This window comes from Oryx dammah, unplaced genomic scaffold (assembly GCF_014754425.2).
Source record: "Oryx dammah isolate SB20612 unplaced genomic scaffold, SCBI_Odam_1.1 HiC_scaffold_28, whole genome shotgun sequence".
NCBI classification, from domain to species: domain Eukaryota; kingdom Metazoa; phylum Chordata; class Mammalia; order Artiodactyla; family Bovidae; genus Oryx; species Oryx dammah.
Window position 1 is genome coordinate 84,304,717 of NW_024070212.1, and position 13,504 is coordinate 84,318,220.

Here is a 13,504-nt window from a genome sequence, read left to right on the forward strand (position 1 = left end):
TGAACTGAACTGATGGACCTGAAAGGGAAGAGCAAGGACTCTGGGCTCAGTCTCCTAGAGAGGGGTCAGTCCTCACTTCCTGCACATGGTGTGACCCACTTAACTGCTCTTTACCTCCATATCCTCACTTGTGAAATGGGGACAGTAATGGTGCCCAGCTCACAGGACTGCTGAGCTGATGACAAGACATAAAGGATTTAGCACAGTGCCTGGTACACTGTAGGTGCTCAATAGATGGCAGCAGCTAATGCTATTGCCTGTCTTCTGATAATGACTGAGGCTGGACCAGGGATGCTGAACTTTATCCATTCAGGGCAGTGTAGAACTGTCCTGCCTCAAATGACAGGAGAAGCACTATGCTGAGTTTTCTGATTGCATGAGCTGCCTTACTGCTCATAGAACCATGCCAAACCCCTCCTTGCCAATCAACGCCTGGCATACAGTCTGTTTTCTGAACATGTTGTTGAGGGGCCCAGGATAAGCCTCAGTACAGAGACCAACTCCTGAGAACACTGGTCCTAAAGGCTGACAACGGCAGGCCCTAGTGAATCACGCACAGGAACGTCGCTTCTGCCCTGGGAGTTGTGACTGTGGACCTATCTGTGCCTATGGACTCCCTTCCCTCTCCACCTCTCTCATGACCTCTGCAGATGCCACTCGCTAAAGAGACTAAGGCAGAGAAACCTGCCGACTGTCTCTTAGCTGTGACATTCTCCTTTCCTACAGTGCTATCCCAGGGGGTCTGTAATACCTACAAACCATCCAGGAGCAGAGGAACTCAGTGGTGGGTGCTGTAGACACAGAAGACAAAGATAAAGAGTAGGAGGGTGAGACTACGGGGGGGATCTGAGTAGGAACTGAGTAGGAACAGCATCCCCATGCAGCGGGGAAAAACTACAATCCTTTAAGTACCACATGCTACAGGAAAGCTTCCCGGTCTACTGAAGACTTGACTGGTCCCATTCTCCATGTGAAGGTGAAAGTGTTAGTCGCTCAGTTCTCCATATGAAGGTGAAAGTGTTAGTCGCTCAGTCGTGTTCAACTCTTTGCAACCCCATGGACCATTGTCCGCCAGGCTCCTCTGTTCATGGGATTTCCTAGGCAAGAATACTGGAGTGGGTAGCCATTTCATTCTCCTGGAGATCTTACCGACCCAGGGATTGAACCCCAGTCTCCTGCATTGCAGGCAGATTCTTTACTGTCTGAGCCACCAGGGAAGCCCCTGCTCCTCCACATTCCAGTCTTAAATTTACCATCAGAATTACCACTCTGAGCTGTGGTCATCTCCTCCTTGTCTTTGTCCATGAAGGCAGGCATGACACTTTATCTTATTTATCTTAATACCCTTAGTACTTAGCCAGGCAAATACAAGAAAACATTTTGATAATGAGTGAATGATTTAATAAATATTTTTTAATGAACTTTTAAAACAGCTCAGATTATAGAAGAGTTGGGAAGAAGAGTTTCATAGATTTGACACCTAGTTTTGTCTATCATTAAAATCTTACATTAAGCTAATATGTCACAATTTAAAAATGATGATATATTATCATTAACTAAAGACCTTACTTGATTCAGATTTCCTTAGTTTTTATCTAACATATTTCTTCTGTTTTAGGATCCCATCCAGGATGCCACACAATTGTTACATCTCTTTAGACTCCTCCTGACTGTGATAATTTCTCAGACTTTCCTTGTTTCTTGAAGACCTGAACTGTGCTAGTCAGATATTTTGTAGCATGTCTCTCAAATGGAATTTGTCTGATGTTTTTCTTATGATTAATTAGACTGTGGTTATGAGTTTGGGGGAGGAAGATAACAGAGATAAAGTGCCATTCTCATCACATCATGGCAATAGTACATACTATCAACATTACTTATCACTGTTGGTGCTGACTTTGATCACCTGGCTAAAGTTAGTGGTCAGATTTCTCCACTGCAAAATTATTCTTTTTCCCCCTTTTTGTACTGTCCTTCCTCTTTGAAAGAAAGTTACCATGTGTAGCTCATGCTTTAAGAGTAGGAAGTTATGCTCCACCTCCCTGGGGGGGGAGGCGATATATCTACATAAATTATTTGGAATTCTCCTGCCTGAGAGATTTGTCTCTTCTATTTACTTATTTATATCAGTATGGGCTCATATTCATAATATTTATGTGACACTTTGGGTTATAATTCAATACACTTTATTTATATCTCCAGGCAAGAATACTGGAGTGGGTTGCCATTCCCTTTTCCAGGGGATCTTCCTGATGCAGGGATCTAAACAATTGAACCATGGTTTCCTGCATTGCAGGCAGATTCTTTACCATCTGAGCAACCAGGGAGGCCCCCTCAAATTGTTACAGTGTTTGCTTTTTTTCAACACTTCTTTATTTTCTGGTGCTACTATAAGATACTCTAGGATCATCTTGTCTATTTCCTGCCTTAGTCCCCAGTTCACTTCACTTCAGTCGCTCAGTCGTGTCCAACTCTTTGCAACCCCATGAACCACAGCATGCCAGGCCTCCCTGTCCATCACCAACTCCTGGAGTCCACCCAAACCCATGTCCATTGAGTCGGTGATGCCATCCAACCATCTCATCCTCTGTTGTCCCCTTCTCCTCCTGCCCTCAATCTTTCCCAGCATCAGGGTTTTTTCAAACGAGTCAGCTCTTCGCATCAGGTGGCCAAAGTATTGGAGTTTCAGCTTCAGCATCAGTCCTTCCAATGAATATTCAGGACTGATTCCTTCAGGATGGACTGGTTGGATCTCCCTGCAGTACAAGGGACTCTCAAGAGGCTTCTCCAACACCACAGTTCAAAAGCATCAATTCTTTGGTGCTCAGCTTTCTTAACAGCCCAACTCTCACATCCATACATGACTACTGGAAAAACCATAGCCTTGACTAGATGGGCATTTGCTGGCAAAGTAATGTCTCTGATTTTTAATATGCTGTCTAGGTTGTTCGGGAGAAATATCGATAACCTCAGATATGCAGATGACACCACCCTTATGGCAGAAAGTGAAGAAGAACTAAAAAGCCTCTTGATGAAAGTGAAAGAGGAGAGTGAAAGTTGGCTTAAAGCTCAACATTCAGAAAACTAAGATCATGGCAACCGGTCCCATCACTTTATGGAAAATAGATGGGGAAACAGTGGCTGACTTTATTTTTCTGGGCTCCAAAATCACTGTAGATGGTGATTGCAGCCATGAAATTAAAAGACGCTTACTCCTTGGAAGGAAAGTTATGACCAACCTAGACAGCATATTGAAAAGCAGAGACATTACTTTGTCAACAAAGGTCTGTCTAGTCAAGGCTATGTTTTTTCCAGTGGTCATGTATGGATTTGAGAGTTGAGTTGGGAAAGCTGAACGCAGAAGAATGATGCTTTTGAACTGTGTTGCTGGAGAAGCCTCTTGAGAGTCCCTTGTACTGCAGGGAGATCCAACCAGTTCATCCTGAAGGAATCAGTCCTGAATATTCATTGGAAGGACTGATGCTGAAGCTGAAACTCCAATACTTTGGCCACCTGATGCGAAGAGCTGACTCGTTTGAAAAAACCCTGATGCTGGGAAAGATTGAGGGCAGGAGGAGAAGGGGACAACAGAGGATGGGATGGTTGGATGGCATCACCAACTCAATGGACATGGGTTTGGGTGGACTCTGGGAGTTGGTAATGGACAGGGAGGCCTGGCATGCTGTGGTTCATGGGGTTGCAAAGAGTCGGACACGACTGAGCAACTGAACTGAATTGAATTAGGTTGGTCATAACTTTCAAGGAGCAAGCATCTTTTAATTTCATGGCTGCGGTCACTATTTGCAAGATTTTGGAGCCCCCCAAAATAAAGCCAGCCACTGTTTCCACTGTTTCCCCATCTATTTTCCATGAAGTGATGGGACCGGTTGCCATGATCTTAGTTTTCTGAATGTTGAGCTTTAAGCCAACTTTTTCACTCTCCTCTTTCACTTTCATCAAGAGGCTTTTTAGCTCTTCTTCACTTTCTGCCATAAGGGTGGTGTCATCTGCATATCTGAGGTCCTAGAATCAACCATTTCTCTAAGAAGCCCTGATACTTTTTATTGGAGATCGGTATTAGAAATGAAGATGTAGGCACTAGGAGTGTTTGTAGCAACTAGCTGCTAGAGTATCCTTGTTTCAAGGCCCTCTCCACTATCACAGCTAGGAAATACTTACATATGGCTATAAATATTTCTATACATATATCCATCTGAGATCTACAATAAACTCAACGTTAGTTTGTCTTGATGTTTTTCATTTGAATCCATTGTCACATGGACCATTCTAGCATTGCTGTTGTTGCTGTTCAGTCACTAAGGTGTGTCTGACCCTGCGACCCTATGAACTGCAGCACGCCAGGCTTCCCTGTCCTTAACTAACTCCAGGAGTTTGTTCAAACTCATGTCCATTGTGTCAGTGATGCCAGCCAACCATCGTATCCTCTATTACCCCCTTCTCCTCCTGCCTTCAATCTTTCCCTGAATCAGGGTATTTTCCAATGAGTCGGCTCTTGAATCACTTTTAACAATAATGCCATATTTGGTATATGGTGCTAGGAAGAGTGCCAAACTGCGTACAAACACTACCTTACTTAATCCTCGAAACAATGTTATGTAAATACTATTGCCCACCTAAAACAGACGAAGTCACAGAGGTACTAAAAGATGAAGTATCTCACCTAAGTGAGTGGTAAAGTCAGTGTAAGAGCCTGCTTTGCAATTACACCCACTGTGTGATAGCTAATCACCAGGTCTACGTTCACCTAAAATGAAAAAACTTCAGTTCTCAGTGATTTAAGATGCAGATGTAATTCCTAGGTCTCACCAACTATTGTTCTGCTCAAACCTTACCTCTTCAATGCTTCCCCACCCCCTGCCCCAGGGTCCTCTCCCCATCTGTCATGCTGACTGAATACAAGTTCCCAAGTTACGACCTGACCTGACAGCTCGAGAAAAGGGGTGCTGGGAGCGATGGAAGGGATCAGCTCCATCTGACCCCGTGACTTTCCAACCTCTGGTTCACCCCTGCTGCGTATGATCTTGGGTTTTGGTGACTTGGTAGTAATTAACTCTGAACAAGCAGCTCTGCTTTCATGCAGTTAAAAAAAGAACAGTGTTCTTTTTCCTTGTTAATTAAATCATCTACAAGGAAGATAAATGTGCAGCCCACACTTGTATCTTCTAAAATATCAAAGGCCTGATTAGTAAGGCTTATGTTCAACCTCAGGCTTTTTCTCTAGATTCCTGGAAGTAACAGGGACGTGAAGAAAGGCAACTCTAAAGAACTTGTTACTTGGACATTCCTTCATTCATTCACTCTGGGTGAGCTAGAAAGAGGCAACCTGGATCAAATGCAAAATATTCCTGGGAGTTTTGCCCCAATCAAAATGAGAACTAGAAACATCAGCAGTGAGCAGACAGGAAGAAGGAGAATCCTTCAGACCAAGTTGGAAACCACTTTTTGAAAAGCCCACAGACCCCTCTAGTCCCTGTGTTCTGTCTGCAGAACTTTTCCTGACAGTTGGTGGTTTTATTTGCCAGAACCACAACAAAGAGGGTCCTTGAGCTTCCTGGAGAGTGTTTCCTCAGACCTGCACCTCTCCAAGACCTCACAAAGGTGTCATTGTTGCTGGCTCGCTGGGCGCCCAGCACCTGAGCCAGATCAAAGGCATTTTCCGATGCCAGCATGACCACAGTCTCACCCTCACCACATAACATTAAAGCTGATGATTAATCCCCTTGGCCCAGGAGGTCCCTTCCCACTCCCAAGTACAAAGCAGGGTGGGGGTGGGCACTTTATTTCCAGCACAACACGACCATAATAAACCGGCATTTTATGGCCCTCATTCATTGCAACCAACTGCAGCTGCTCATCAAACTTGTTAAAGTCCCAACAGATGCTCCATGTGAGCCTTTTATATCGCTAGGGAAGTGTAATAAGAATCCCCACCATTTCTGAGTGTCTATTATGCATGGGGGATGTATGTATATAACTTATGTTATCCAGCAACCCTTTAAGATGGGCATCCTCACCCCCAGTGTGATGGATCAAGAATCTGTGGCTCAGAGAACTTTAGTAGGTCACCTCAGGTCATGGGGTCAAAACGTGCATGAGCAGAGGTCCAAACCTACACCTGTCTGACTCTGAAGCCCAAGCTCACTCCACTCCAGTACTGGCCCTTTAAAATTGTACACAGCACAGGAAGGCATCGAGGGGATGCACTTGGGATGTTGGACCTGTGTTCTCAGCTCCAGCTTAACAGTTTTGTGACCTTGCGAAAATGTCTGGTCTTTCTTAGGCTTTAGTTGCTTAATTTGTAAAATAGATGGTATACAACAAGCCAGCACTGTTTTCATGAAGACACCAGGAAATTAAGACATGGGGATGTCACAGACTCATGTTCGAACAGATTTGCTGTTGCTCACAAATCCAAACTGAGTTGGGTAAAAGTATTCAATACTTAGACTTTATAGGAGAAACCAAGTTAGATGTGTCCCTGTGAAAATGGGAGATGATTTAAACAGGCTTAAAACAGTGTTCAGTGATGACAGGCTAGAGAGTGTAGACTCACAGAGTGGGAGATGAGGGCTGAGTGTCCTGGTGGGCACCTCCTGCCCTCCTGCTAACGGCAGCCTTAGGCCTCCATAGATTTCTCCCTTCAGCAACAGCCAAGCCTTACAATAGGGCTGCTGAGGGGAAGACAGAGGCCAGGACTTTTCAAGAAGTTCCATTCAAATGTGTGTCCACAGAAACAAGCAGAAGGAAATTTTTTTTGAGGAGGTTTAAGAAGTCCAGTGTACTGTCCTCTTAGGAAGTTGTCGCTAAGCCTGGACCCTTCCTAGGCAGGCACTGTATCTTTTCTTCCCAACACACCAGTGCTAGTGATGGGGAGCTAGCCCCGGCAAAGTGCTTACTCTCTGTGACACACACCTTGATTCATCCTCACCGCACTATGAGACATGTACTATAACTCTCACATCTCACAGATGAGGAATCTGGGATCCAGAGAGGTTGAATGCTGTCTAAGGGCCCATCGTTAGGAAGTGGAGGAACTGGGACTGGAAACCAGTCAGGCGGCTCCATCATCTCTATGAAATGTGTGAGAACCCCTGACACCATGTTTAGTGCATACTAGATGCTCAGCATCTCAAGTTCAATCGGAATCTACACTGAGGGGCCTTGTACCATAGTACCTGTTATCATTCTATCTCACCAATGGGAAGACTCATATCATGCCTTTGTCCCCAGGGTTTAGCACAAGAGCAAAGGATCAGCGGATAAGTAAATGTATCGATATTTACTCAACCAGAGTATTACATGGTATAACAGGCTCATTGGTCCCAACAGTAACTAAACACAGTTTCTCAAGGCCCATGAGTCCCTCTACTATGGTAGGGTGCCTGCCCTGGACTGTATCCCAGACCCCCCTCTAACCTTACTCCTGTCCCCAGGCCTTCCTCCTTCTCCCCCATGCTCCCCTCTGTTTTACTCGTCTGGGAAAAATCCAAGGATCGTCCATCTAACTTTAAGAGTAATGACTTTTAAATAAAAATATGGTAGAAATGGGTACTTATCGAAATGGAATGCTTTCAGACTCAGGCATTTAAAGAAGATATAAATTTTAGGGCAGGCACTAAATTTTAACTGTAATCTTGGAGAAAGCCTTTCCACTAATTCATGGAGAAAAATTAACAGAGTGAAAATTGCTTATCAGTGTGCTTTTGAAGTCATGATATGCAGTCTAATTCTATACATCACCAGACCGCTCCCAGGGAGATGGATTTATATTGACTGAGGGAAAGCCTGACCGCCAAGGAAAACAGACACCTCTGTGCAGAGAAGACTTGGCTACCCATTAGGGACAGATTGTCTGGGAGTGAGGCATTGCCATCTCTGGATCTGATTTCACTCCTTGCTCCTCAGCTCTCTGGCCTGGGTGATGTCAAAGGTAGGTTCATGCCTTTTTACACTTTTTACAAATCTGATCCCTGTAAAAAGATCTGGCAAATCAAAGCAAAGCTATTGGAAGGAGCGCTGTGCTTTCTGCTCGACACGGCACAGGGGACAGAAAGGGAAGTTGTTGAGGGGGCCCAGGGGCCAGCAGCTCAGATCTCCTCCCTGGCTGGGCTGTCCATCCCAGAGTGTGGTGGCCCCGCCCTCACCCAGTCGGCAGACTCACACCCATGTGACAAGAAGATGTTCCACAGATGACAGCCAGCCGTGACGTCACCGGCTGTCCCTCACAGGCGAGGCCGTGCCCCTTCACATCTGCTCCAATCACTCCTGTGTGAAAACAAAACGGAATCCTCTTAAAAAAGAAAGAAAGGAACCTAGGACACACCCAAGACACTCTTTCATTTATTTATTTTTTAACACCAAACAACGCTGAGAAGGCATTCCATGTGTAGGCCAGTCTCGACTAGAAACCAAAAGAGCGTATCAGCCTGCCAGGGGAACTAAGAGGCCTGTTCTACTTTTGCCTTTCCCTGGCCAGTGTATGGCTTCCAGGTGGCGCTAGTGGTAAAGAACCTGCTTGTCAAAGCAGGAGACGTAACAGATCTGGGTTGGGAAGATCCCCTGGAGGAGGGCATGGCAAACCACTCCAGTACTCTTGTCTGAAGAATCCCATGGACAGAGGAGCCTGGAGGGCCATGACCCACACGGTTGCAAAGAGTCGGACACGAACTGAAGCGACTTAGCACGCACTTAGCACACGCAATGTATGGTCTTGAACGCTGGACTAATAATAGCGACTCTAACTAGAATAATGGAAGCACCGGTCACCAGTGAGTTTTGGTCCCAAACTACCAGGCACTGTGCTGAGTAGCTGCAAGTACAATCTCATTTTACATGAAGCCTGTCAAGTTGATTCTATTAACACATTAGTGAGAGAGGGAAGGCCTACGTATGGGTGAAGTGACCTGTCCAAGATCACACTGCTAGTAAGAAACAGGGCTGAAGGGAACCTAGTTTAACCCATCACATTTCAATCTCAAAGAAGGCAATAGAGTCATTTGATGATGGGATCTTCTCAGCATCTCTGGGTCACCATTCTTAGTACTACTCTTTCCAGAACTCTCAGTGTAAAGGGTAGAGTGACTGACAGTAAGTTTCTGTTGAAAGAACGCCAGGTGGCAGAGAGTTTCCCATAAATGGTATAAGCTCAGGCTGCTCCTCCATATGGACTGTGTTCCTTGATACTTACTGGGCAGGTGAAGTTACAAATGCAAGGGGGCAGTTAGACTGTTTAGAGCCTTGAGTCATCCATCATTCATTCAATGAGCACCTTCAACACATAATACAACATACTGGGTTTTATATGTGGGAGATGCAAACACGGAAACATTCCCAGCGAGGACACAGGCAGGAGGTAGAGAGCATCAGGACAGAACACAGCGGCCAGGATGTGGGAGAGGACAGCTCCTTTCTGCTTCATGGACTCCGGGCCATGCTGCCCCACTCTCCATCTCTAATCCTCAGTGCTCCTTCCCACCTCTAGACCTCTGCATCCACTCTGCCCTCTGCCTGAAATGCCATCCCCCAAGCTCTCTGCCAGGTGAACTCCAATTCCTTCCTAACTCAAATGTTATTTCCTCGGAAGGCTTCTCTGCTCCTCCAGGAAAGATGCGGCTCCCTGGTGAAGGTTCTCACACCTTCTTGGATTTCCCTAATACATAAGACACTGGTAACTTACAGAACTACTGCACCCTATCTGTCTCTCTTGCAATCATAAAAGCTGCTGGAAGCTAGCACTGCCTTGCACACATGCTTAGACTCCCAGCACCGACCACAGTGGCTAATACACAGTAGGAAGTGAAAGTACCTATGCTGGGGATGTGATGATAAGATGACAGCTCTTGTCCTAGGGCTGCTCACAGTCCCGTGGGAGGGAGGGAAGGAGAAGCCCAGATGGAGCATTTAAATGCAGGGATCAGATGGGACAAGAAGAACTGCAGGTGTCTTAAAAAACTAAAGACAGAACTATAATATGATCCAACAAACCCCACTCCAGGGCATATATCCATAGAGAACTACAATCTGAATGGATACAAGGCCTCTGATGTTCATTGCAGCACTGTTTACAACAGCCAAGACATGGAAGTTACCTAAATGTCCATCAAGAATGAATGGATAAGGAAGATATGGTGTATTTGTGTATACAATGGAATACTCCTCAGTCACAAAAAGAAGGAAATAATGCCATTTGCAGCAACATGGACGGACCTAGATATAAATCAGAGAAAGACAAATAACATATAATATCACTTATGTGTGGAATCTAAAAAACACACATATTCAACTTATTTACAAAACAGAAGTAGAATCATGGATGTAGAAAACAAGCACATGATTACCAGGGGGAAAGCAGGGATGGAGGAGGACAAACTGGGAGAATGGGATTGATATGTTATTCAGTCCGTCAGTCATGTCAGACTCTTTGTGACGCCATGGACTGCAGCACACCAGGCTTCCCAGTCCTTTACCACCTCCCGGAGCTTGCTCAAACTCATGTACATTGAGTCGGTGATGCCATCCAACCATCTCATCCTCTGCCGTCCCTTTCTTCTCCTACCTTCTATCTTTCCCAGCATCAGGGTCTTTTCCAGTGAGTCAGTTCCTTGTATCTGATGGTCAAACTATTAGAGCTTCAGTTTTAGCATCAGTCCTTCCAATAAATATTCAGGGTTGATTTCCTTTAGGATGGACTGGTTTGATCTCCTTGAGGTCCAAGGGACTCTCAAGTCTTCTCCAACACCATAGTTCGAAAGCATCAATTCTTCGAGGCTCAGCTTTCTTTATAGTATAACTCTTATATCCATACATGACTACTGGTCCCATCACTTCATGGAAAATAGATGGGGAAACAATGGCAACAGTGACAGACCTTATTTTCTTGGGCTCCAAAATCACTGCAGATGGTGACTACAGCCATGAAATTAAAAGACATCTGCTTCTTGGAAGAAAAGCTATGACAAACCTAGACAGCCTATTAGAAAGCTGAGACATTACTTTGCTGGCAAAGGTCCAACTAGTCAAAGCTATGGTTTTTCCAGTAGTCATGTATGGATGTGAGAGTTGGATCATAAAGCAAGCTGAGCGCTGAAGAATTGATGCTTTTGAAATGTGGTGTTGGAGAAGATACTTGAGAGTTCCTTGGATTGCGAGGAGATCAAACCAGTCAATCCTAAAGGAAATCAGTCCTGAACATTCATTGGAAGGACTGATGCTAAAGTTTAAGCCCTAATACTTTGGCCACCTGATACAAAGAACTGAAAATACAAAGAATTTAGAAAATACCTTGATGCTGGGAAAGATTAAAGGCAGCAGGAGAAGGGGACAACAGAGGATGAGATTGTTGGAATGCATCACTGACTATGACGGACGTGAGTTTAAGCAAACTCTGGGAGTTGGTAATGGACAGGGAAACCTGCTGTGCTGCAGTCCATGGGGTCGCAAACAGTCGGACACAACTGAGTGACTGAACTGCACTGAACTGACCACAGAGACCTACTCTATAGCACAGAGAACTCTAACTGATAATCTGTAATGACCCTTATAGGAAAGGAATCTAAAAAGAGTGGATATATGTGTAACTCATTCACTTCACTGCACAGCAGAAACTAACACAACAATGTAAATGAGCTATACTCTACAAAATTTTAAGAACATAATCAAAGAAGAAGAAAGAGAAGGAGAAAAAGGAGGAGAAATGGGAGAGAGAGAACTAGAAGAAAGGCGGACGAGGAGAACTGCACAGCAGCTTAGCTCACCTTCAGGGATTCAGGGGATTTCTAAAGAGGGGGTCTATGCTGCGTTCTGCAGGAGTCAGGCCTGTGAAAGGGTGAAGGTGCATCCTCAAGCCACAGATCCTTAGCTCTGAAGGCTGTGGCTGCTCAACAAGCAGGCTTTTCCAGAAAGCAGGATCTAGTGGGCCACAATGCAGTCTCTTACATACCAACAACTTCCTAGGTTTTTTTCTAAAGCTTTTTCCAAATTCTGCTTTCTTGGGCACAGCGACTTGGGAATCTCAGTTATTGTGCAGAGGCCCAGTGGTGGAGGAAGTAAGCCTCTTTGTAACTCTCTGTGTTGGTTATCACAGCCTGTTTTGTGTTATCACAAGAATTAGGTCCCAGCAACCAGGTGATTGAAGTCTGGGACTAAGGCTGGAAGAGTCCTGGGCCTGAGGGCTTTCACTAAGTCCTGAGCATCATGTGGCTGGCCCTGTGAGCTGTGTTTCCCAGACACTAGGCTACTCAGTCAGGGCCCTGCCAGGAGATCTGAAGGCTTAAGGCACTGGAGAGCCAGAGTGTGTCTCCCCCACGCCCCCTGTGTCAAGGGGCTGCTATCTCATGACTTTAGCTGTGCCAACAGGGCCGAGAGTCCCACTAGGCCCATGTTGACCACTCTATGCCTCTGGTTACACCACCTCCTCCAGCAAGGGGTGGCAACGGCTTCCATTTTGCTGTTTCCCTGACTTGCTTTACAGGGAATATAACCCTTTACAGCTCCTTCATAATCTAAGTCACCATTTTTATGTATTAAATTTCCTGTTTTTCTGTATATACTTAGAGTGCTTTACATTTTCCCTGGGAAATCCTGGGTGATAAATTTCCCCAACCAGGGCACAAAGACTTTTGACAGAAAGAAACCCTAGATAGGAGATCATTTTATTTGAGTTGTATTTGTAGTCTCTCTCTGTGAAAGTGTTAGTCACTCAGTTGTGTCCAACTCTTTGTGACCCCATGGATCGTAGCCTGCCAGGCTCCTCTGTCCATGGAATTCTCCAGGCCAGAATACTGGAGTGGGTAGCTATTCCCTTCTCTAGGGAATCTTCCTGACCCAGGGGTTGAACCCAGGTCTCTTGCATTGGCAGGCAGATTCTTTACCATCTGAACCACCAGGGAAGTCCCCTCTCTCTGTACATGTCTCATTTTATTCTTACCGCCACTGAGTGTGATGGGTGTTATTAAAATCCTCATTTTTACAAAGGAAGAAACTGAAGCTTAGAAATGAGAACTGAACCACGGTCACACAGCTCACCAGAAGCAGAGCTGGGAATCCCATCTAGGTAGCTTGATTTCGAACTGCTGGGTCTTAGGTTTTTCTCCAAAATAAAAATCAGATAACCAGGTAGTCAATGTTTACTCATCTGTATATCTCAAAATACGGGGGCCTTACAATATTGATCCTGAGATCCTTGCTGGAAAAGGGGTTGGCCATTGGTGGTCCATCGTGTTATAAGCACGTTCAAGGAATTCTTGCTGATGACTGCTTTTATTGGTCCCATACATATAAAGCTTGGGCAAAGTTTATCTTACAGGGTACCTCAATCCTGAAAGGGAGTTATGCAAAGTAAGAAAAGAAATTTGTGGAAAATATTTCCTTGTTTCCTCTCTGATTAGCAGATTCACTGTTGATATTACTAGGCTTAGAATCTGAGAATGAGTGTATTACAATGAAAAAAGAATGAATCTCCACAATGTTCTTCATAGCAGCCACA

At 45.0% G+C, this 13,504-nt stretch overlaps 1 protein-coding gene across 12 annotated transcripts in view; it reads right to left on the reverse strand.

The window, feature by feature from the left end:
- Positions 1-13,504, reverse strand: part of FGGY (FGGY carbohydrate kinase domain containing) — a 497,520-nt gene that overhangs the window by 199,576 nt on the left and 284,440 nt on the right. For all 12 annotated transcript variants that reach the window (XM_040232739.1, XM_040232740.1, XM_040232734.1 and 9 more), the window contains one exon: positions 8,183-8,286. In XM_040232739.1, coding sequence (XP_040088673.1) covers positions 8,183-8,286 — 104 coding nt within the window. The remainder of the gene's footprint in view (positions 1-8,182; positions 8,287-13,504) is intronic.